General features: G+C 38.3%; 1 protein-coding gene across 1 annotated transcript in view; it reads left to right on the forward strand.

Moving 5' to 3' along the window:
• The window catches only part of LOC126354404 (uncharacterized), a 356,054-nt gene extending 346,980 nt beyond the window's left edge, over window positions 1-9,074 (forward strand). Inside the window, exon 13 of the mRNA XM_050004016.1 lies at window positions 8,136-9,074. Coding sequence (XP_049859973.1) covers window positions 8,136-8,270 — 135 coding nt within the window. The 3' untranslated portion in view covers window positions 8,271-9,074. The remainder of the gene's footprint in view (window positions 1-8,135) is intronic.
• Window positions 9,075-27,156: the final 18,082 nt, after the last annotated feature.

Here is a 27,156-nt window from a genome sequence, read left to right on the forward strand (position 1 = left end):
GACAACCTACAGTATTACTTTAAAGGCTATCGATTGCAGCATAACATATATCTACTCCTCACAAACTGCAAAGAAATAATGAACTTCATTAGCTCTTTAAAATCTTTGGTTCTGCGTGGCATGATGGCCTCAGTAGTAATGTATTAAAAGTATGCAGACAAAAGTATCTGCTTCTCTGTCTGCAGCAATAGACCAGATAACACTGGTCTTTCAAAAATGGGCAAAAATACAAAACTGAAAACTACAGACTAATCTCAACACTGGCTGTTGATATACTTTCCGGGATGTGAGGTTGTGGTCCAAGAACTTTTCTGCTCCATACGTTTTGTCCAGGACTGCACTGGACTTCATCAGAGGCGCTGCTCCGCTGAGTCTTGCTGACTGACTGGTCGGGTGTCTGAGAGCGACTTATATATTGTGAGAAAGGGGAGCAGAAAAGTTCTTGGACCATGACCTCACATTCTGGAAAGTATATCAACAGCCATGTCACCCGGTCGTGAAAGCCTTCATTCTATAATCTCAATACTTCCTGTCTTTTCCAAAACAGTTGAAAAAGTCATTCTGTGTATAAAAGAATTATAAGCTTTGTTAACAAGCACAATGTAATATAAATCAACTAGCACAGCAGCTGCTCAGTTAACTGAAGAGGTAATAAGTGGAATTGAGACCAAGCAACATGTTGCAGATATTTACTTTGAGCTAGAAAAAGTTTTTGTCTGTGTGAACTCTACTATCCATTAGATAAGTTATGGAACCTTGGTATAAGAGACACTGCTCATGTGCTAATAAAGTCTTACATGAATACTGAAAAAAATTTGTACTGCTTGAAGATGAAATTCTGAAGGTGGCAGGGATAAAATACAAGAAGCGAAAGGCTATTTACAATTTGTATAGAAATCAAATGGCAGTTATAAGAGAGGAGGGGCATGAAAGGGAAGCAGTGGTTGGGAAGGGAGAGAGATAGGGTTATAGCCTCTCCCTGATGTTATTCAATCTGTATATTGAGCAAGCAGTGAAGGAAACAAAACAAAAATTCGGAGTAGGTATTAAAATCCATGGAGAAGAAATAAAAACTTTGAGGTTCATCGATGACATTGTAATTCTGTCAGAGACAGCAAAGGACTTGGAAGAGCAGTTGAACCGAATGGATAGTGTCTTGAAAGGAGGATATAAGATGAACATCAACAAAAGCAGAACGAGGATAATGGAATGTAGTCAAATTAAGTCGGGTGATGCTGAGGGTATTAGATTAGGAAATGAGACACTTAAAGTAGTAAAGGAGTTTTGCTATTTGGGGAGCAAAATAACTGATGATGGTCAAACTAGAGAGGATATAAAATGTAGACTATCAATGGCAAGGAAAGCGTTTCTGAAGAAGAGAAATTTGTTAACATCGAGTATAGATTTAAGTGTCAGGAAGTCGTTTCTGAAAGTATTTGCATGGAGTGTAGCCATGTATGGAAGTGAAACATGGATGATAAATAGTTTAGACAAGAAGAGAATAGAAGCTTTCAAAATGTGGTGCTACAGAAGAATGCTGAAGATTAGATGGGTAGATTGCATAACTAATGAGAAGGTATTGAATAGGATTGGGGAGAAGAGAAGTTTGTGGCACAACTTGACTAGAAGAAGGGATCGATTGGTAGGACATGTTCTGAGGCATCAAAGGATCACGTATTTAGTATTGGAGGGCAGTGTGGAGGGTAAAAATCGTAGAGGGAGACCAAGGGATGAATACACCAAGCAGATTCAGAAGGATGTAGGTTGCAGTAGGTTCTGGGAGATGAAGAAGCTTGCACAGGATAGAGTAGCATGGAGAGCTGCATCAAACCAGTCTCAGGACTGAAGACCACAACAACAACAACAACAACAACAATGAAGATGAAAGTGGTGTTCACAAATCCAAATTATTAATATAAAACATGTAATGCCATAGGGCTCGGTACTGAGTCCTCTTCTGTTTCTAATTTATGCAAATGACATAAAATATTGCATTCAAAGATCCAAAGTAGTTCTGTGTAAAGATGATACATCCATTGAGTATAAAAAGGAATCATTTAATGAACTAGAGACCCAGTGTAATAATGTGACAAATGAAATTGTTCAATGCTTTAATGAAAGGGAAACATGTCTAATGAACTTCAAGAATAGTAGTTTTAATGATGAAATTACTCTATAATGAATAAGTAAAAAAAGAGTTTAGTGTAAAATTCCTCAGTCAAACAAATATTCTAAAATGGAACACACATGTTGATATTCTAGCAAGTAAGTTCATGAAAATTGTCTAGGAATATATTTGCAGTTAATATGGTTAGTAAGTACAGCAAAGACACTGTTGTCCTAAAGACTGCATACCATGTTTTATTTTCCTCTCACCTGTCATGGAATAGAAATTTGGGGAGAAACAACCTAAGCAAATCTAAATAAGCTATTGCTATTCCAAAAATGAGCTATAAAAATCATCTGTGGACCAAAATACAAGGAACCATGCTGTGGCCTGTTACGAAAAAGTGGTGTGCTAACCTAGTAAATACATACATTCTAAAAGCCATATTATTTGCTAAAAGATTGCAGCCCAACATTTGTTCTGATTTGAATCAGTAAAATACCAAAAATAAAGAAAAAATTTACATCAGCAGCCACAAACAGAACTAAAAGTGTCCACAATATGCGTATTTAAAATTAGGCCAGCACTGCTCAGTAGTTATGGACCTTTCCATAATGAAATTTAAATTTCAGCTACAGAAATTCCTGTTACAAAATCTATTTGACACATTAAAGGACTATCATAATTACATGCAAAATAAGAAGTGTTTTGAAAAATATTTGTAAACAGTGTTAAGAAAACCATTTTATTTAAAATCTAATGACTTTGTTAATCAATGATGTATTCAGAAGAACGTATTATTGTGTTATGTATCAAGAATTGTAGCCTGTTTTTGTACATATGCAATGTGCCACTCAATGTTGAATAAAGTATTGTCATTATTTCTAGTATTATTATTATTATTATTATTATTATTATTATTATTATTATTATTATTTCGTTTTCCTCCAGCTTATTGAAATATCTGTCGAATGATAGCTTAGGAATCATCTCTTTTGTAGGGTGTAACTGCAAATAGTACCATGCATTATTCTTCAGTGCATGTTCCTCTCCTTCCTAGGATTTATCAAGTTTCTGTGGTAAGAGTACCCTCAATTAATGATGACAGTATCACCTCTGATACAGTGTGACCATCCTCACAACACTAACTTGCAGTGCCTTCCTACATGGTTGACAGCCAAATTTGGCTTTACTCAGTTTATATAAAATACTGTATCTGATACCGGATGTATTAAAATTAATTTGGTTTTGGCAATTATTCCTTTTTTCTGTACACTCATTTTGTCACACTTAATTGGTCAACAAAGCTCCCTTTGACTTTTTTCTGCTTGGGAAGTAGCATACCATACATTGTTACTAAAAAAATTTCTAATGCATTTTAATGGCCATTGCATAACCACTGTTATAATAAATCCCATAAATACTGCACATGTGTAGTTACCAGAACTCTGTAGCTTACTTGGTCATGATATTTACTGGGTGAGGAGGTAAACCTTCAATTGTTGGATATGACATTTTGGAACTGACTGAACTTTTGTACCCTTGATCTGTTTCTTTCCCATCATCAGAATTAGAAGCACTATTTTTCTCTAACTTGGATGCATTTGTTTAAGTTCTTGTATATTCATTATTACGTCTCCAGAGGACATGGTCTTACAAGAATCCCCATATGAAAATATTTTGCACAGAATCGTCAGATGGCCAAGGAGACCAAGTGATGCCTCCAAAACAAGTGATAGCACTTCCAAACATTCCACAAATAACAGCCATGACGTGTCATGCATCTGAACTAAGCTAATGTCCCATCTTGCTAAATGTGAATTAACAGTCACTATTTATCCAGCATCATTAAAAGAAAAGGCCTAAAATCCCAAAAACGTCAAATCCACCACAAGCTGTCACTTTGGGAGAATGCACTGGCTTTTCATGCAGCTCTTTGAGCTTCACTGGAGATCAGTACTGCACAAATTGTATATTGATGAAGCCTCAAAGCTGTAAATGGGCTTCATCAGAAGTGAACAAATTATTCAAGGAACCAGGTATTCTGGTTAGCAAATTTATCATGGCAGTATGGGAAATACCTTGAGCTTCCTTGTATCTGGGAATAAGTTTCAGTGCCATTTGAAAGGATAAAATTTGATCTCCTTAAGGGTTCAGCATAAACTACTTCAACTCACCTCTAAAATACATGTCTGTTGGTGGGCACAATATTATGTTCAAAAGCTTCCCTCACTCTCTGCACGTTTTTGAGTGTGTGCAATGCTCTCTGAGCTCCATGCTCCATTCAACACACTACCAAACTTCACCCAAGCCAACATGGTATTCCAAGGTCACACCTGACCTAGACCCTCCCCCCCCCCCCCCCCCCCCATGAACCGTGGACCTTGCTGTTCATGGGGAGGCTTCCATGCCTCAGTGACACAGATAGTCTTACTATAGGTGCAAACCACAGTGGGGGTTATTTGTTGAGAGGCCAGACAAACATGTGGTTCTTGAAGAGGGGCAGCAGCCTTTTCAGTAGTTGGGGGGAGGGAGGGAGGGTGCAACAATTTGGATGATTGACTGATCAACCACAATGGAGGGGTATTTTTTGAGAGGCCAGGCAAACATGTGGTTCTTGAAGAGGGGCAGCATCCTTTTCAGTAGTTGGGGGGAGGGATGGGGGGGGGGGGGGGCAACAGTTTGGATGATTGACTGATCTGGCCTTGTAACATTAACCAAAACGACCTTGCTGTGCTGGTACTGCGAATGGCTGAAAGCAAGAGGAAACGAAGGCTGTAATTTTTTTCAAGGGCAAGCAGCTTTATTGTATGGTTAATGCTGATGGAGTCCTCTTGGGTAAAATATTCCGGAGGTAAAATAGTCCCCCATTTGGATCTCTGAGTGAGGACTACTCAGGAGGACGTCATCATCAGGAGAAAGAAAACTGGCATTCTACAGGTCGGAGTGTGGGATGTCAGATCCCTTAATCGGGCAGGTAGGTTAGAATATTTAAAAAGGGAAATGGATAGATTAAAGTTAGGCATAGTGGGAATTAGTGAAGTTTGGTGGCAGGAGGAACAAGACTTCTGGTCATGTGAATACAGGGTTATAAATACAAAATCAAATAGGGGTAGTGCAAGAATAAGTTTAATAATGAATAAAAAATCGGAGTATGGGTGAGCTACCATGAACAGCATGGTGAATGCATTATTGTAGCCAAGATAGACACGAAGCCCATGCCTACTACAGTAGTACAAATTTATATGCCAACTAGTTCCACAGACGATGAAGAGATTGAAGAAATGTATGATGAGATAAAAGAAATGATTCATATAGTAATACATTTCTAGGGGAAGAAGTGGACTCGGACCACAATCTGTTGGTTATGAACTGTGGATTAAAACTGAAGAAACTGCAAAAAGGTGGGAATTTAAGGATATGGGACCTGGATAAACTGAAAAGACCATAGGCTGTAGAGAGTTTCAGAGAGAGCATTAGGGAACAATTGACAAGTATGGGGGAAAGGATTACAGTAGAAGAAGAATGGGCATGAAATAGTGAAGGCAGCAAGTAGGTAAAAAGACAAGGGCTAGTAGAAATCCTTGGGTGACAGAAGTGATATTGAATTTAACTGGTGAAAGAAGAAGATATAAAAATGCAGTAAATGAAACAATCAAAAAGGAGTACAAACTTCTCAAAAACGAGATCAACAGGAAGTTGAAAATGGCTAAGCAGGGATGGCTAGAGGGACAAATGTAAGGCTCTAGAGGCACTAGGGTTAAGATAGATACTACCTACAGGAAAATTAAAGAGTCCTTTGGAGAAAAGAGAACCACTTGTATGAATATCAACAGCTCATATGGAAAAACAGTTCTAAGCAAAGAAGAGAAAGCAGAGTGTCTATACAAGGGCAATGTACTTGAGGGCAATATTATGGAAATGCAAGAGTACTTTGATGAAGATGAAGTGGGAGATATGGTATTACATAAAGAGTTTGACAGAGCACTGAAAGAGCTAAGTCGAAACAAGGCCCTGGGAATAGACAATATTCCATTAGAGCTACTAATAGCCCTAGGAGCGCCAGTCATGACAAAACTCTTCCATCTGGTGAGCAACATGTATCAGACAGGCAAAATACCCTTGGACTTCAAGAAGAATATAATAATTCCAATCCTGAAGAAAGCAAATGTCAACAGGTGTGAAACTTACAGAACTATCAGTTTAATAAGTCATAGCTGTAAAATACTAACATGAATTCTTTACAGAAAAATGGAAAAACTGGTAGAGGCCAACCTTGGGGAAGATCAGTTTGGATTCTGTAGAAATGTTGGAACACCTGAGGCAATACTGACCCTATGACGTATCTAAGAAGATAGATTAAGGAAAGGCAAACCTACATTTCTAGTAATTGTAGACTTAGAGAAAGCTTTTGACAATGAATTAACTTTTTATACCTGGGATTCACAGTCATGTAGAATTTTATAAAAGACATCATATTTGCGCCAGTGATTGTAACACTTTCTTTATTTCACAATTCCAATTTTGGCCTTAGGCCATTATCAAGTGCAGACTTTTGTGGCTTTAAGCCATGTCAACTTAAAATGAGTTGACACATTCATGTGTCATTGTCATAACTATTAAATACATTCGTGATGCTGTTACATATTGCGAGCACACATATCCATATGTCATAAAACAACATAGTCTGTAGACTCTCATTTTCATTAGCCCATCACTAGTCACTTATGCACTAAACTGCAGCGGCAGATTCATTGATTATATTCTTAGAGCTGGAATATTTTTCTTGACAGTATATATATGACTGGTTAGTTTCCCTTCGACAACTGGTTCTATATTTCAGTCTTTGTTCTGCCATGAATATAGGCTGTTAGTAGTCACTGAAAGACCTCATAGTATGTACACAAAATTTCTACCAGCAAAGGAACTTATCAATTGTTTTCAAACTACTGTTCTACACTAGCTATGTTAAAGCAAATTTTAGTAGGAAACATTGTACTCTCCCCTAGGTTGTATTAGATGATTGCATCAAATCTTCTCAACCATACAATTGATTACTGTAATGCATCTCCCCAAAACATTGACTGGTACCTGATCTACAATTCATTCACAAGTAGATTTGTATCTGTTACTTTTGTGATTAAAGAGCTTTCAAGAGCAATACACAAGATTACTCGTAAGTACCTCTGAGATATCAGAAGATAACTATGTCAAAAGTACAAGATATACAGAAAAATTACAAACATCGGTGGATAAAGCATCTCTGCATAGAGCAGTCCTGCAAATAGAGCATCTCTCAATAGAGCATCTCTGCAAGTTTCAATTGATAATATGCACTGTGGTGTAGTTGTACTATGGGACAGGTGTGTCAGAAGGTGTAGAGAAATCACTGCACTGTTATTGTAACAGATTTCATAAGTGGGCTGCTGTTGCAACTTCCTGAGAAATTTGTGTAAGCACCTTCACTGAATTTCAGACACATTTTAATGTTTGCCATGTCATGAACAGTGTCTACATTGAGCACCTGTAATGTATGTTAAAATCTTGAAGATATGCTGTATCCACTAATCAGCGTCTATCTTCTGTATGTCTTATAGTTTACACAAAGTCATCTTCTGAAGCCCTGGATGTATACAAGAATACAAAAATAAAATTTAAGAAACTTATGAATAACCTTGTATAAATTGTGTATCTTGAAGTTTTTGCCACATAATGAGTATTCCACGAGATTTTGAGACATTTCATTGAATAATATAAAACTTCTAGCATTCCTCCCAATGTAAGTAACCTGTAGCCCATTTGGGTCATGGTAATTTTTATTTTACAAATACATGGGATCTCCAATAAACAATGTCATTTCCACTAGTAACTCTCGGCTTCAAGAATAGAAATTTTTCTACACATGTATAGCAACTGCAAGTGTGAAAAAACTTGCCCAGCTATCAAAAGAAGAATAAACAATAAAGAAATACATTGGGATGTATCTCGTAACTATCACTGACAGTTTTATTTGTTTTCTGTTTTCCAGGGCAAAGGTTTGCTCGATACTTACTGGCTGACGTGCAAAGAAGGGGGCATCTCTCGATCAGCACATCTCAGCACATATCTTACAGATACACAGCCAGTGTTCATGAGACGTCTCAGAGATGACACTTATATTTGATGCTATGATGATGGATTATGGAAATAACTGCCAGTAATTTTAATATTACTTCGATGAACCATTATGAAATTGTGAATAGTTTAAATCCAAAGGTTTGGCATGTCTTATAGAGAAATCATGAAACAATTACTTTTCCTGCCAATCCTTTCTTACAACATATGTTTTGTGTAAGAAAGAGCATATCCACCATTTTAACAATGTCATTGTACCTGAGTAAAATTGTTATTGTTTCATTTCCTATTGTAATTGTAAGAGTTAACAGTTTTTTTTAAAGCAAAGAATATGTGGTTGAGGATAATTTCTTAGTTCAAGAGCTTCACTGTATTATATCAATGATAACTTCTCAAGAAACATCGTTTTTTATTATTGACAAATGCTGTAGACCAAGGACAACAATGTGAAGTCTATTGCACATGCTGGTCTTGTGTTGTGTTCTGTTTTTTCAATGAATTGTTCCTCTTGATTAATGTTATCACTCATACATCTAAAAATGGAAACAATATATGGACACACTGGCTTTAAAATGTGTGTTACTATATGAGGCACTGGAACACTAATTTAATATTTCACAGGTATTTATGTTTGATTCCTTTAGTCGCATGCATTTACCAGATTTCAAAAGTAGGTAGTAAAACTATCAACTTCTTTCCCATTACAACTTAACAACATTATCTTGATTACTGTCTCTTTGCAATAATCACAAATTCCTCTTCATATGACAATTCACAGATACCTTCCAAAACATGTGTGGCATGTTTTTTCCATACTGCAGAAGGCTGTGACATTTACCTGTCAGAACTTTGGTTCTAGGGCTCTTCAGTAAGTTCACATACTGTATCTCCTTCCCATTTTATAACGAATTACTAAATAACACCAACAGCTCTCTCCATTATAAGATCTATAAGCAGCATATTTAGTTGCAGTATTCACATACTAAAACTGGATTAACATGTTACTGTCCTTTATATTTCATATCTATCATTTCCAGGATTGCTATGTTTTTATTTTTAATTAATGTTTCAACCATGCCAAAGCACACCAAGTTCCTTAACTTTCACTCACATTCCAAATTATTGCCTAATAAGTTGGAAGCAGAATTCACATTGTGCTGTTGACTAACAATCTGTATGCTAGAGTTATACACAAGAAAATAAAAATTCAAGGAATCAGGCACAATACACTCAAAAAACAAAACTTTCAAGTAATGCTTTTTATCCAACAAATATCATCAGCAAGCAAAAAAATTCTTAGCAACTGCATGTGACATGGCACATTTCTCACACTTATTTCTTCGAATCATTCTGGAAACTCTCACTTGGTGGTGCAATAAACTACTGCATTTTAATGCACTCTGATTCATACTGATTTATCTGTTCCCCAAATTATGGAATCATATTCTGTGCGACTTAAAAATAAATGACAAGAAGACATAAAACGTAGATAAATGCAAGAAACCAAAACAAGACACACAGATAACACATTCAAATAGTGACAAACTAGCAAACAGTTTTGCATGACAAAAACAGACTAAAATAAAATATTAGAGTTCCTTTATAGGAAGCATGACTGATTCACTGCAGAAAAGGCTGTTGGGATCCAGTGTGTTCAACAGGAGCTTTGTTGAGCTGAAGAGGTAATTAACAGCATCAATATTGGGAAAATATGTTCACAGCTGCCTTATTTGTTCATCATATATAGTAGTTTTATGATGATCATGGACAAACACAATAGACAATGCAATACGAAAAATAGAAGTTTATGCCACAGAAGATGATAGCACAGAAAACGATCACATAAAGTAGAACCTCAACATAAACCCATGTGCGATTTTTATGTATACTCTAGAGCATATGACATGTGAAGGGAGGGAACCTGCATGTCATATGCATAATTGCTCAAAAAAATGTTACAGTTTTGAAAACATCTATGATATATTTGACAACTTTTATTTCTGAGTCCAGTGAGAATTCAATGCTTCCTTTACATAGTCAATGGTTGTCTTTCACCTTATTACCTGTACAGTCTTCATAATTTGTTTTATTACTTCATCAACACTATTGTACAGATTAGTTGCATGACTGATAATAATATAGTTGCAGTCACAAAGTATGTCATTTTAAGTGATCAGCAAATACTGAACAAAATTTTTAATAATAAAATGTCATCTTATTACATGGAGGCATACAACAACATATTAATGACAATCAAGAGAATCATATATTCTTTGTTGAATGTAACAGTATTTGGATAAACAATAATAAAAATCACAGATGCTGATAGCATTCTGTCAATATCTGATGCAAAGAAATTTCATGACATTGTAAATTAACACACCTTCTTGGGAATAACATTCTAATCATAGTTCATGACTGGCTTGTAACATCAGTATGAGGTAGGGGTGATCTTTGAATTATTCTCCTGCTCTAGATTTCAACCTATTTACAAATTTCATAAACATATGATTTGTGAAGAAACTCATCCTTGCAATGCAGGCACAAAGCAGAAAGAACTCATCCTTGCAATACAGGCACAAGGCAAAAGGGCCTAACTAAAAGGGGATGACACTCCTACCTTATTCTTTTATAACATTTTGCTATTTACATTGATATACTGCCATTACAGTTATCTGTCGAGATGCTTCTCTCATCAATTCATTCAACGACTCCATTTCTAGACACATTACATGTGAAAACCATCTTTCATTGAACACTCTTTAACATTTACAGCAGTTTCCAGGTCCTATAACTTTTTCATTGCTCTTAATGTAAGACAGTGTAAACTATGTGGACATTCATCTTAAGCACCCCACTCCTATGTGACAAGTGACTGTCACTAGAAGGCAATAGTAATTAGCCTGTGATCAGTTGTTGGCGGAGAAGTAGCTGTTCAAAACTACTTCTGTAAGTTGTATTAGGGTTAGATATATCCAGGGTGAATAATTTTACTCCCATTGTCCTGCAAAAGGAATATGAACAACCACATCACACAACAATTTAAAAAAGAAGCCACAATTTATACAAAGTTACAATACCCAGATTCATAACAGTAATGGAAATTACTGGATCAAAAAATATATAAAATAAGGGGAAGGCAACCACTTACCTATTGCACTATAGGCCTACTGCTGTAGGTAAGTGGTTGCCTTTCCCTTATTTGGTGTATTAGTACTCAGATTCAGTTTGTGTACCATTGATTCCTAAGCATGCATCTGAGGACACAGAGGCTGCGTGGAGTGGCCGCATGGTTTGAGGTGCCATGTCACAGATTGCACTGCCCCTCCTGCCGGAGGTTCGAGTCCTCCCTCATGCATGGATATCTGTGTCGTTCTTAGCATAAGTTAGTTTAAATTAGTTTAAATAGAGTTTAAGTCTTGGGACAAATGACCTCAGCAGTTTGGACCCTTAGGAATTCACACACATTTCATCATTTTTGAGAACATTGATTATTTTTGATGGCTAATCATGATGACCAATCATCATCTTGCTATGAGGAACCACTTGAACATGAAAGCTAAATAATCAGATAGTTTGTAAATGGAATAACTAATAAATTATCACCTCAAATTACTTATTCGAATGTGAAAGGATGTGGTTGCTGTCTTGCACGGCAAGACGTCTGAGTATCTGAATATTATTTTTTGTTTGTATTGTGGTAGTGTATGTCATATAATCTCAAATTTATTTTTATTATTACTAGCCACAAATAGGACTCCTCTGCTGATAAATGAGTGTAAGAATTTCAGGATGTATGGTTTTCCACTTCACACAATATTATTACTCCCTTTGGCACACCACAATGAGTGTAGATGATTTCCATAATTTCAGTGAATGATCAGTACAGGAAGTACATGAAATTGCTTTGCATTTGTGTTGGAATCTCAAAATAAAGAGAGAGATTTATAATTACATAGCACATGTATAATGCATGCCACATAACCTTACAACAGCAGAATGATATAAAGCCAAAATATTATTCGATTTCAAGAAAGCTATCTGGAAAAACATGAGCCATTCAGATACACAGTGTGTTCAAAATGAATATCTGGGTTTTAAGGCTTTGTAGCATTTATTACAGTCAACTTACATTTGTAAGAAAGGCATCAAATGGAAGAGCAACACAAATAGCTTTTCTCAGAATGTTCAATGTGAGCACCATTTGTCACATTGCACACACTGAGTCGATAGGTGAGTTCTTCACAAAACTTGATCAGTGTGCTGGAGTAATTGTTTAAACATATGCTTTGATCTTGTTTGTTACATTGGGTAGATCAGTTGAGTACATACACATGATCCTTTACAGAACCCCAAAGATAAACTCACATGGCATCAGATCAGGTGATCATGGAAGCCATGTAAACAAGCACTGTCATCTAGCCCCTTGCAGACAATCCAGCAGTGGGTATAATGTCATTTAATCAATTGAGTACAAGTTATGCTAGGGCAGAGGAACACCATCTTGCTGCCAAATTAAGATCTGTGGATTAACTTCTTGCAATTTAGGAAAGAGCCACACTTCTAGCACATCAAAATAACAAACACCAGTTGCAGTTGCTTCACTGAAAAAATAGGCCCATAAACTTTACACTGGGGTACGGCACAAAAATATTCAATTTAGGAGAGTCTCGTTGCAACTGTACCATATTGTGGAGAATTTGCTGACACCCAGAAGAGCACATTATGTGTGTTCACATTTCCTCTTTGCCAAAGTGTCAATTAATCACTGAAGAAAACATGACCCAGAAAATCCTTATCTTCATGCAGGAATATTTCATTTGCAAAGTCTGCACATATCAACTCAATATGTGCCATGTGATGAATAGTGCTCACTTCGAACACTCATAAGAAAAACTGAGTTGTTCTTTCATTTGATGTATTGTTCGCATTTGCAAGTTGAATAAACGCTACAAAGCCTTAAAATCTGGATATTCACTTTGAAACACCCTGTATAACACACTGGGAATGCTTTACATCACAATTTTTGACGTACACACCATCACATATTCCTCACATACTGTCAATTGGAACAACAACACTACTATCAGTTTCTTTTAAGCAAATGGATGGTACTTTCTTTTAAGCAAATGGATGGTACAGACTGAAACTTTTAACTACAGCCCCTTACACGGTTTAAGCTTGCTTCCTGAGTAGGTAAGTTATATACTAAAAGTAAAGGCCAATGCTATGCTTTAAATATACTATGCAACACAGTTAAAGGGACACTTTTTTAAAGCCCATACTGCCTCTCATCACAACTCAGAAGTTTAAAATTTGGGTAAAATGTGCTTACAACCTTCCTCTGTAATGGTGCGAAAGCATGGCATCCCGTAGCATCAGCCTTCAGCTCAGTGACACTTTAAACGGAAATGTGCTGACACAAGAGAAATAAAAACAGAAGTCAGAGTTTCATATGAGGTGTAATATGATTAAAGATGTCACATTGGCACCAAATTTCACCACAATTCTGCTCAATACCACCATGGGTGTGTCACACAATGGGAAGGTCATCACACCTCTGCTTACACACATGTATCAACTCTTCTTGCAGCACGTATGTGATGGAGATCTAACCACAAAGACCAGCATTGAAATCAAGCTGTTCTCTTATGGGTGGCTGAGGAAAACATTGTGATGATAGACAAGATAACATTCTTGACAGCCTTCAACACTGCTGACACCCCCCCCCCCCCCCCCCCCAGGCCAATTCACACTTTCTCTAAGGACATCATGGGGCTGCAACCCAAATGAACATGATTGTACCCCTTTGGAATGTAGAACAACAGCAAGTTTTGCTCTGGTGTACTGGGTGGAACCATTTGGGACCATTCAAAACCATTTGATGAAATTTGACTGTGACCCTAAGCAGCAAAGGATATTTATGCTTTTTCAGCCCTCCTGTGGTGTGATCATACCAGGAGTGTGTTGTACAACATTAAATCAATGCCACTCATTTGCCACACTGTGAGACAAACAGTCCATTGCTTTGCTAGATAAATGTTTGTGGCTGCCTACAGAACCACTGTACCCAGACAGGCAGGTACCTCTTCACCAGCAGTCATGAATGTCTTTCTTCAGGGCTCCAAAAATATGGAAATCACAGGGTCAGAGATCAGGACCATATGTAAGATGTGTAAGGGCTTTCAAGTAAAAAATTCTGCAGTGGAACTGGTCACAAAAACTGACAACGACCAAGTGAGTGGTGTGCTGACCACCTGCCCCTCAACATCTGCATCCAGTGATGCCTATGGGCTGAGGATGACATGGCGGTTGAACCATACTGCTGGGCCTTCGAGGCCTTTTTGGGGTGGTCATTGCTATTTTACCACTTTTTTCCATCTGACTTATTTTCACCTGAATGCCTCTTATGCCAACAAAATCATGAAATTATGGATAAAAAGTACACTAGGTAATCAACATGATGCAGCACCCTTACATCAATCTGGCAAGCTGTTCTGGGAATTGCTTTTCTCTATGTGGGATTTGTTTTTCTCTGTTCTCTGTTTGATCTTTGTGTAATGTATCTGCTCTTTCTTGAAGGTGAGTGAGGATTTCCACTTCTTCTAAGATGTTCGTTGGCAAGCCTTCGGGGGTACTTTGCAAAATTTCAAGGTTATTCTCTGTATCTTGTATTGCATGCTTATAATGTGATTACAGAAGGCAGATTTTTCTTTAGCTCCCCTTGCAATATAGTCTTGAAACCTTGTGTACTCCTTTGTCCAATACAGAAACTATTACACTCTTTACAACAAATTTTGTTAAGACCCAAATTGGAAAAATCTCTCTACACTTTCAACACAGTGAGAGAACAGTATGAAATGATGTCTTAGTTTGATCTGATTTAGTTAAGGAGATGAAACAACAATGGTCTTAGCCCCTGTTGCTCACAAAAAATTAACTTCATTGTGTGTTTTCTCTTTCTGTCATTCAGTTAAAGCCAGCCAGTAATCTTGAAGACCAGTAGACCATTTACTATATCTGTGTCAGAGGAACTCTTTAGGAATTAATGATCCAAATATTTTGTGTCTTTAGGCCTCCAGTGCTTCACATTGGAAGATTGAATGTGGTACGGTTCATTCCCCACCCCAGATATTTCGCACATAGGGGCTTCTTTCCCTGCACCCATAGCATGCAGGTGTTCCTTGGCATCCTAATGGAAAGTCCTCAGATGTACCATGAGTTTAATCTGCCTCCTGTTCAAGCTCAGGTTTGCAGAAATTCTCCTGAAATACAGTTTTGACATTATTAGTTTACCACATTTTTTTGTTTCTGAATATTAGCCCCAACATTCTGCCTCCTGATCCAGCTATCTATCTCTGATTTTGCCATCATCTTAGTGATGATTAAGGAAGTTTCCAGTCCAATGAATGGTGTCAGTGCACCTGCCACGGCCAGACTACCAGCTTGTTCATTACCACCAATTCCTATGTGATCATGTACCCACACCAGGTTTACACTGTTAATTTTCTCTACCCTTAAAAGGGATTCTTGTCATTCTGTGACCATTCTTGATCTCATTGCAGGGGTTCTAGAGATTCCAGAGCTGTTCAGCTGTCTGAATAAATGTAGATGTTACAGTCCTTTTAGCACCACAATGGATTCTCCATGCATTGTCTGATAGCCTGGGGAGTGTAGCCACCTTCCCTAGAGAGATTCCACTCTCTAGCCTAGAATGTACTCCATGTACCCCACTCCCAGAACCTTCATTTGTTTTTGACCCCTCAGTAAACCAGATTGTGTCTTCTAGACATTATAGTGGTTCACTCTTATTAATGTGTGATTCTGGATAGCGTAAAGGTTTCCAGTTTTTAAACTGTATGCCCTGCCACTGTCTACATTTCAATCCAAAAATGTAAAGGGAGGATGTTCAGCAGGTCTCCATTCCACCAGAGGCTGTGCTACTAGTTCCATGTTTCATGACCAGGCACGCCAATATGTGCACCTAACCAATCTTCAAATATGCCACATTCTGTTCTGCTTTATTCCACTGTATTGTCACACCATAAATTCTTATAGGCCTTGATGCAGAGGTGTGTATCCAGTACATGTTCCTGGGACTTGACCCCAGTTTATACCACAAGCCCTGCTAGGGTACATGAGAGCATCTTTTGGGTTAGAACTTATTTTCCTTGCATGAGGGTCCAATATAAGTTTCACATCCTGGTTACCCCTAGCTACTTCACCATCCTCTCCACTGTATAATTTCATTAAAAAGCTTAAGAACCCAGTACATGTCCTGGACATGCTGTCCCATGAACAGTACAACAACAACTTTGCTGTGGTTAACTCTTAGGTTCTGTAGTTTAGACCAGTTTTGCACAATGCTCAGGGTGAACTGTGCCGCTCTTCTAATGATACTTGCAAATTTGTGAAGTATTAAATTGTCTAACAGTCTGTATATCCTTCACAAAAGTAACTCCAAGTATTTAACTCTTTAACTAATTCATTTACCATTAGGTTCAACAATAGCGGTGACAAAATCTCCCCTTGTGGATATTCTCTGGAAGTGTGGACACCATTTTCACATCCGTCATTGTCACTTCTGCTGTCTGTTTACTCAGCATTTACACATAGTGAGCATAATGCAGCTTCTGCAAGCTTTAACCATGGATTCAAAGGCCATACTGCTAAAAGCACCCTCAATATTCAGGAAGACACAGAAAGCAATTTCAGTAAAGTGTAGAGCTTTCTCTATTTTCCCAACTAGTAGAAGTGCTGTGTCTTTGATTGATGTGCGTGATGGTGTTCATGAACAGTAAATTCAAGTTACTTATTTTCCCTAATGTGCACATTATCCACTTTTTTCCCTAATGTCAACATAAGAAAGGAGGACAGACTGATTGATCTCATATGCTTAGCATTGGTATGATCAATTATCCCTTCCTTCAGAATGCAAAATAAAATAAAACAAAGTAAAATATTATTGCCCTCCATGAATTAGAAATGACTCCTGCTGCTAGTCTGGCTCTAATACAATCTGCATTGGAGTCTGATTAATCCCTCTCTTCTGCTAGTTGCAGTAGAGTCAGGACAATACCAGCTGGGCACACTATCTTGGATGGTTGAAATTTTCCCACTGCCCACTGTATTTTCTAAAGTAAACACATTCTTTGCCAGATTCTCAGTTCTCTGTTGGTTACCTGCAAATCAGTACCTCACAGGTATTGAATCTGTTGTCTGATTTATCTGCTGCAGTGAAATGAGTCTTGAGGAGAACATCCAGCCTTCCCCATAGTGTGCCTTCTGAAGTGTTGGTTTCTTACAGACATTGAAGTTTAGCCCTGAAAGCTGTACCTTCCACCTGCTTACAGAATACCTTCCAGGACAGCTTCTTTGCTTGCTCAATAGCATGAATGTAATTGGCAAAAGCCTTCTGAAATTTTTCCCATTATTCTTTCCTTTGTGCAAAGTTGAACATAAGATTGTTACTCCACCAAGATTCCCATTTGAGCATTTCTTAGTGATGGGATGTTTTTCTAAATGTGAGGTCATGATGGCACCAGATCTCACTTCATATGTCATTTCCTCTAAATCCACTGGATTAAAAAAAAACGTAACTCCGCCTGAACAGGCCATGAAGGCTCAATGGTACCGACCAGCCGCCATGTCATCCTCAGCCCACAGGCATCACTGGATGCAAGTATGGAGAACACCAATCTCAAGCCCAAACTTAATATATACATGATCAGATCAGGATGACTCCAAAGCCACATACCATTCTTTGATCCAACAACCCATTAAGATGGAAGCTAAAGTTATTTCAGCTGCTTTTTCCCTTCTTCTACTGTTAAAGGTAGTTTTCTTACCAAAGAAAATGGTAAAAATGGCTCTGAGCACTATGGGACTTAACTTCTGAGGTCATCAGTCCCCTAGAACTTAGAACTACTTAAACCTAAGTAAGCTAAGGACGTCACACACATCCATGCCTGAGACAGGATTCGGAACTGCGACCGTAGCAGTCGCGCAGTTCCAGACTGTAGCGCCTAGAATCGCTTGGCCAATCCGGCTGGCTATTTTCCTTACCCTTATTAATATTCGCCCTCTGGTGGAAAATTTGATTTCTTGTCTGTATTGCATATTGGTCCACTAGTGACCTGATGAAAACTTCGCTAAAATGTATCTTGGGTCACTGGTGTCCCAAACATCACAAGCGCAACTATACCCCTACATGACACTTCACCATGTAGGTGCTTTTTGGGCTGTCTATAACAAAGGGAACATATTGCTGTATAAACTACTGCAGTATGCCCATCTGAACCCCAAAATGAACCTGAAGCAATTGTTTTTTTGTTGGATGTTTTTACCACACAGCTTTATTTGGTTATTACATACCTTACAGGAAACAATACAAAAAAATTGTTTTCACACAAACTTTGCACTCTTTAACAACTGCAATCTTAAAAAGCCATTCTTGGTCCTATAGTACCTTTTTTTTATATAAGGAGATTTTGCTATACTAATTTATTTGCAAAACACACAACTTACACAAACAATACGAACAATACTTAAAAAATACTTATTAACATAACCTTCACACCATTTAAACACTGCAATCTTAAAAAATCATTCCACAATGTGGTTTTCATTTAAACAACTGATGCACATTCTGGGTTGTCCTGGTAGTCATTTCAGAAAGTTGTAACTTTCTTGGTTTTGTTGCCTGCTGCTTTTTTTGCCTTCCTGAGCAAAAATCCTTTTGTAGCACATTGTGCAGTGCCATTGAAATTTTCTTGCCGGTGCCTCAATTTCTCTTATAGTATGGCCTTTCTTTCATGGTATAGGAGTGGCACAGGCAGCATATCCATATAAATTTTTCCGCTCAAAGTGCTCTTTTTAAAATGGAGAATCCAAGAATTTACTATAGAGGTCCCAACTAGAAGTTTCATTGTAACTTTTCTCTGCCATTTCACTCACTTTGCTAATGGTGAATAATAGAAAGATATCTGATCACTGACAAGGGGAAGGCCTCAGACACGGCCAACCGATTCGGCTCAGATTTGGCAGGTCACTTGTGTACAGCCTAAAACGAAGCACTCTAAGATATTTTGGGTCAACACCCCCGCAATTTTGAGAAAATCGCCCCTAACGGTTATGACGAGCAATCGACCCAAAATTGAAGGGATCGATAGATAATTGTAAATAGAACATTTTTCATCATCAGGTATGGGGCCCACAAAAACAAACTTTTCCAGAAATCAAGGAAAGAAACTTTTACAACTGTCGCTTCTGTACCCTCATGGTAGATGTTTTTCGCTGACAGTGCCGAGAGCGCAGCGGCCAAGGTAACTGGCTGGGAATCAAAAACCCGGGTTGGAATCTTGAAGAAACCTATCGGATGTTATTCTTTTAGTTTTTATTTTTCCATATCTCAATTGATAGGAATAGGAGGCTTAATAACATAAGTAAATCAATAAGGAATGATAATAATAAGGTAGGCAAACTAATTTCCCAAACGCCATGAGTTAGTAAAGTCTTCAACTTTTAAGCCTTGTCACATGAAAGCAACTCCGAGTAAGAGTGCTGCAAATTCCTCACGAAGGATCACAGATAACCAACCATGCGACACTTGTTTACAGCGAGGCACAGGACAGAATGCACATGGAAAGAGTTATGTTGTCCCGGTTGCCTCTTGTAATATCGTAGTTGTGCACCTGGAAGAGTGAAGGTGTCCAGCACATGCCTAATAGAAGTCAATTGGAAAGAATTGTTTTCCGTCATTAGGCTGCCACAAACTTTGCAGATACATGTAGTGATTTTTCCATCATTAATGCGCCGAATGAAATATGTTTTGTGAATAAATACAGTGTTTTTCCGTAAGTAACATATGACAAGTACTGTATGTTGTTTGTAGCAATTAGCTCGTCTGTTTATGCTGTAGTAACTAGTTATTTTTTTTTCTGTGTCATATCTTTCAGGTGCATAATCTGAATAATGGAGAATGTACATCTTTCGACTAGTACTGTAATATATAGTTGGGAGCCTGTCACAGACTACTGAAAGCGGGAGGTTACCGACGATGTGTTTTGGTTTGTAAAAGTGTTGCAAGACAGATGCATTATCAATGCACTAACGGAAGCAGGCAGTTCTGTTTCTCGGCGTTTGAGAAATTTATTTGCCTATCTTAATATTATCATTCCTTATTGATTTACTTACCTTATTTACCCTCCTATCCCTATCAACTGAGATATGGAAAAATACAAACGAAAAGAAGAACATCCGCTAGGTTTCTTCGAGATTCAAACCCAGGTTCTCCGAATCCCTTGGCCGTTGCGGTATTTTTTTTATTGTTCTCGTTCTCTTCAAATCATTTGTTCGGTGTGGATATCCCATGACACCCGTTCAAGTTCACTGTCGAGCCATTGACTCAGTTTTTTATTACAGAGGGCAGCTAACCCTCTGACCGAACACACTGAGCTACCGTGCTGGCGACTATCGGTGCTGTCGGCGAAAACCGTTTACCATGTGGGTACAGGAGTGGCAGTTGTAAAAGTTTCTTACCTTGATTTCTGGAAAAGTATGTATTTTCAGACCCCATACCTGATGATGAAAAACTCTCTATTTACAATTACCTATCAATCCCGCCAATTTAGAGTTGATTGCTCGTTATATAACCTTTAGAGGTGATTTTCTCAAAAATGTGGGGGTATTGACCCAAAATATCTTAGATTCCTTCGTTTTAGGTTTTACACAAGCTACCTGCCAAATTTGAGCCGAATCAGTTGGCCGTGTCTGAGGCCACCCCTTGTGAGATCAACACCTTTTTTTGTCTTATTGTAATCCAGCACAGCCTTTTGTTTCATTGTAACTTCTCCCTTTCTGTTCTTTTTCTCAGTGTTCTCTAAAATATCAGCCACCCAGGAACCATTGAAATCATTAAAACTCTCCTTTTATCAATTCAGTTAAAATTTTTGACTCCATTATTCTTCTCTGCTCCACATATTCCTCCTTTTTAAGCTTCTTCTCCATAATATCCTTGGGAAGCCCTGCTCTATTTGGACAAATTGTTCCACAGAGATGCATATTTTTATCTCACAACTTACATGCTAGAGAAATGCTATTATAGAAACTGTCAGCATAAAGAATGTGACCTTTTCCAAAAAGAGCCTCACGAATTTTCATAGTGATAGCCTCAGTACGACCTGCAGCTTGCAGTTTGTTATCTTTCCCTTGATATATGAGAAAGGTAAAAGTGTGGCCTTCCTCTGTACAAATTTTGTACAGTTTCACACCATACTTGTGAGACTTGTTGGGGATATACTCCTCAAAACTCAATCATCCTCTCCAAGGAATCATAGATTCATCAGTTACCACATTTGTTCCAGGAGTTAGAGCATCTTGAAAGTTACTCTGCAGATGTTCAACTAACAACTGTACCTTGTAAGTCCTGTCATTTACACTTCTAGGGGCAACATTATCAACAAAATGTCAGCAAGATAATTCATAGAAATCAATAGTGATTTTATAACTTTACAATGGTTTCTTTGACCAATAAAGTTAAATTTCTAGGACCTCATTTAACATTGTCGTTAGCATTCTGCCAATAAACTTGCCTACTTCTTCCTCAGAAGTGTCAAAACAGTTGGCTAGCCTGAGATATGTTTTGTCTGGAATTTTGGACAGTTTCTGCACTGTGTATCTGTTTCTTTCCAACACCATATTGTTAACTATGTGTTGTGTTGCCAGCATTTTCTAAACATCAGAAGGGATATAAATGGTGCAAATATTAACTTCTGAATCCCGATTAAGAATTACTCTTGTTATATTTTTTCCAATTCGGACATCATTTTCATTGCCATAATCAGAGTTCAATATAGTATCACGAAACTCATCAGAATAGGAGTCATCACCACTTACATTTAAATCTGAAGAGGCTCTTATTCTTGAGGGTTGTAAGCTGGATCATCATCACATGCAGGAGAGATGTTATAGTCACTGGAGCACTTCTATCTAGGTAGTTGTTCAGATAGTAGCGTCGTCCCTCCTTATCTAATGGTATACTACATCTTCATTTCCTCGATACTGGCAGCCCAGAAGTAGATCAATCCATTTCTTGCTAAACTTGCAATGAAATGTTATTACAACTGATGACCAACCACAATTACTATAGCAGATAAACAATTGAATCATAACTGTAAACAATATTTCACTACATACCGTAAAGCAGCTGTTCTTGGCTGCTAGCACTAATACATGACAGTATGTGTATTTTAAAGCAGCTTTTCTTGTTTGCAAACAATAAGAAACAATAGTGTGTGTGTATTTTAATGCACAACAAGAAGTAACCCACTTTCTGTAGTGTTTGGTGCTAAAAGAGCACAGCACAACAGACAGACACAGGGTGACCCAAACATTTGAAAACCAGCACAAAAAAGTGTTATCAGGTTGCTGGCAGCCCACATGGAAGCAATAACATAATTGAATTATTTATCTAATGTAAATAAATATATACCTTTTGCAGCTTGTAATTTGACATAACTGTAATAGGATGACCGGAGCAGGTGACGTGGTCGAGGTTGTAGGGCATGGCTGGGTAGAAGAAGGTGGCTATTTTTGGCAATCTTCCTCTTTATTGTTGGTTCTTCCCATACATTTTCTGGTAGCTCAGCCCCACCGCTCGTGTTGTGGTGGAAACGTGCTGATGTGAGAAGTCTGGGGAACACAGCTTTGTGCTCAGTCAGCAGCGGCGCAAGCAGTAAGAGGTTAGTGGCACGAGGCTCGGCCAGGCTCGCAGACGTGGCAGCTCATGACGATGATGGCTGCCACGCACGTACGCACATATCAATGCAAGCCTTCGTCCGCCATCTGCCATGAGGCTGGCACATCGTGTGCTGAAACACACTAAATCACAATTTCGTACCATATTTCCTAAAAATAACCCCTTGTCCTCTACGTAACAGTCACTTCCCCAATTTTGGGAAGTCACTCAAATTCTTGCTGAATGGCTCGAAGGAATTGCATCTCTAGATTGCTCGCCAGTAGGTATTTCACCTCTGCCTTTAGTGTGTCAGCACTTCCCCCACACTAAGCTGAGGGCATTGACAATGCAACCAATCAGCAGTTGTTTACTTAACCACATTCTTACTGTTACCTACAGTTCACATCCAAGCATTTGGCAGATGGTTCACAGAAACAGTTTCAGACTATTTCTCGACTGTTCTGATCTCGAATAGAATTTTAGAAAAATGAACAGCTAAATCTTCCTATGTGAGCTCTAATTTCTCTTATTTTGTGACAATGATTATTTCCACCTATGTAGGTGAGAGTTAAAAAAATAGGTTTGTATTTGGAAGAGAAAGATTATGATTTAATTTTGTGAAAAGATCTCACTACAATGAAAAATGTCTTTGGTTTAATGACTGCCACCTCAAGCTGTGTATTATGACTATGAAACTGCCCTTCATTGAACCTTTAGTAAGGAGCCCGTGCCATGCAGCAGTACTTCAGTAGAGGACAGAGAAATGCAGTGTAGGCAGCCTCTTTGATAGATTTGTTACATCTTTTTAGTTCCCTGCAAAAATAAATAAGTCTTAAGTTTGTCCTCCCAAGAATATTTCCTATGTTATGGTTCCAAATTAGGTTGTTTGTAGCTATAAACCTTAGGTATTTAACAGAATCACCAACCATTATACTTGTATTATTTATCATCTAACTGAAAATTAACAGTCTGTTTTTATTACTCATGTGGAGGCTTTCACACTTGTTACTGTTCAAGATCAACTGCTACTTTTTACTCCACACATGATAAATGATGTCATAACCGTGTTCACATTGTCTCCCAAATAGTTAATATAGAGTCGAAACAGCAGAGGGCCTATAACCCATCCCTAGGGAATGTCAAGTATTGCTTTTGTGTCGCTTGGTGACTTCCTATCAGTTACTATGAACTGTGGCCTTTGTAAGATAAAAATCACACATCCAGTTGCACAACTGATATGATGTTCCAAAGCTTCAAAAAAGTGTCTGCTGGTCTCATCACTTCCTGGGAAGGAAGAGCACTGTCCTTGGGGCAGGTAAGCTGTGGTCAGTATAAATTTTCACATGCTCCGTTCCTTACACAGTTTCATCCTGAACATCACAAAGTATCTGTAACAAACATTTGTCATCATCAGCATGAATGAAATTTCACTTGAGACCAATATCTTTGCAGTCTTGAAAACTTCCTCTGATGTCTAGAATAAAAGCTTCACCTCCTCCCATGGTATTACCTTCTTCAGCCACTGCTGTTCTCATCTCCTCATAGACAAAGATTGTATCATCTCTGTCCAGACAGATCCTCCTTTATTTGGAGCCATGACTTATATCTTTGCCAGTCTTTTTAAAGAGAGCCACATGAACTACTTCCTTCTGCTGTGAGGTTTTGTTAAGAAGTGAATATCCTTGTTGGGCTATCGCAATCCTAAAATCTAAGGTTTCATTACAATAGGTTTGTTTCCCCCTAGATTTTTCTCAATACAGTTAAGCTGGAAAATGGGAGTAATGGACTCTTCCCTTGTTCTCTTACCCCATCTTGGAAGTGGAAGGGGTCTCAATAATGCCCTTCACTCAAAGGCAGTCTTTTCTCAAAGGTCTTAGGTTCAAACCTTTTGATTCCCTTCATTTGTTCTTTGGAAACAATTTTTGACTTCCTTTATGTTCTCTTAAACATTTCCTCTGTCCCCCAAACTAGGCTACGATCTCAATCTGGTCCCCTCTTCCATGACATTTTTCACTTCTTGGACTAGGCTATCACCCAATCCAGCTGCAGAAACAGTTTCCTACAGATATCCAGCATGCTGGGTTAACAACTGCATTGCAACTTGTGTTAACCAGTTCGATGTATAAAACAGCTTAAGTAGCAAGAATCTTTTTTTTATTTAATTGGTGAACAGCTTTGGTTTACATGGACCCATTTTCAAATCATCCATATTGCTGTTTGGATGATTTGAGAATGGGTTCCGGTAACACAAAACTAGTCACAAATTAAATAAAAAAAACTACAATCTTGTAATTTTGGCTGTTTTCTACATCAACCAGTTTCCAATGGTTCAACACCCAATGTCTGTGTATCTGAGGTATCATCAAGCCCCTCTGCTTTCAAAGTGTCAGTGTAAGGCTATTTTCTGAGAGGCATCGCTGGTATCCCTAGTTGGCGAATAAGACTATGGAAATAACGTGGAAAGACAGGGGGTGCTATGTGACACCCTTTGCTAGGTTCATTCGCTGAGACCTGTCTTGCTTGGGAGTAGCTATCCTACTGCCAGAATAGTCCTCAGCTTCACAAAAACATGCACACCTCTCCATCCACATAGTCAGCGTTATAATAAGGCTATTTGGTTTGAAGTTTATCTTGACATTTTTCTTCCCAGTTTTGCAACTGTTTTATGTAGGCATTAATATACCCACAGCTGGGGACCCATAAATGGAACATCATTACCAAACCTGCTACCTGGCTGAATATATGGCAATGGCAGCAATATTCTAACAGGATGTGGGTGCAACTGATTTACATGACAGGTAAGCTGCACCTTACTGACATCCATCAAAAAAAATAGCTGTTGAGCCATATGGCCTAAAACGACCCCCAACAGTCACCACTGTCACTGGCCAAAGAACAAGAAGCAAATTGCAGACCTGGGAGGAAAGTGTGACAAGCTACAGTAGTCTATGATTTGTGGCACAGGATGCAACAAAAACAGAAAATCTCATGGCTGGAGACCTTAAAAACAATCCATTAAACTCAAGAAAGCATCCTTGTGATAAGAGGCCGACACAGACTTCTTCGTTTGGGGCTTGCAAAAGTCTTCAAACTTGTACAACACAAATTGCCTAACATTATCAAAAACCAGGGTCCTGAGGGAACCCTCAATGGTAAAAACAATTGACAACACATGCAAACAGTGGCAATTGAAAAAGTGGAAGACAACTTGGCTACATACGAGAAATTGGACTATGCATCAACCACCAACAACTATATGTTGTCCAAAAATGGACCCGCAAAATTGATGTGCATCCTGTCCCAAGGGTGCTCTGAGACCAGCCACAGAGAAAATGGGCATGTTGGTGCAGTCTAGTTCAGAGCACAGACGCCACAAGAATGCTCCACTTTTGATGCCAGGATCGACTGCCAGCCAGTAACCATGACATTGTGCCACTATTTCATATGGGTCATACCCCAGTACAATGCAAGCACCAACTGCAGTATGGAAATGTGCAATGTGAGAGTGACGATAGAATGTCACGTCTATAGCTATTTATTTATTGGCTATTTTCTTTTAGAATGTTATCTGTATAAAAGAATCAATGGAATGTTGGCACATGAGTTGGCGTGAGTAAAGCACATAATAATTTAACATAATTTCAAATATGTAGTGAAAACTGAGCATTGTGCTATTTAAAGGAGGAAATACAAATAGATTGACAACATTGAAACAACTATTATTATTATTATTATTATTATTATAACAAAAAAGTTTGTGCACTACCATTTGGCCCTCTGGCAACAGATATTTGTTCATCCGGACTCCAGAAGACACACAGTACTGGTCTATTACAATACATGGGATTGAGAGATCACAAATTTTGTAATTTATAATTCTCGACTGTGCTACTACAACACTATATTAGAAAGCACTGCACTACACAACACTACACTACTGTACTTGGTATTAGACCCAAGATGGATCCCTTATTTGTATAGATGGTTAGCCCCCTGTGTGCAGAGGTGCAACTCAGAATTCACAGGGGCTGTGCTGCTGTGCCACCCACACTGTAGAGATTGGGAGATGGCCAGTCTCAGGAAGTCCTTCCTGGTCCTCCCCAAGCCTCATCTCCTCACTACTTCAAGAAGGATATTGTAGGTGGGTTTTCCGCCATGGTATGTTCTCGTTATCATGATGTAAGACCTCTTCTTGGTT

This window comes from Schistocerca gregaria, chromosome 3 (assembly GCF_023897955.1).
Source record: "Schistocerca gregaria isolate iqSchGreg1 chromosome 3, iqSchGreg1.2, whole genome shotgun sequence".
Taxonomy (NCBI): Eukaryota; Metazoa; Arthropoda; class Insecta; order Orthoptera; family Acrididae; genus Schistocerca; species Schistocerca gregaria.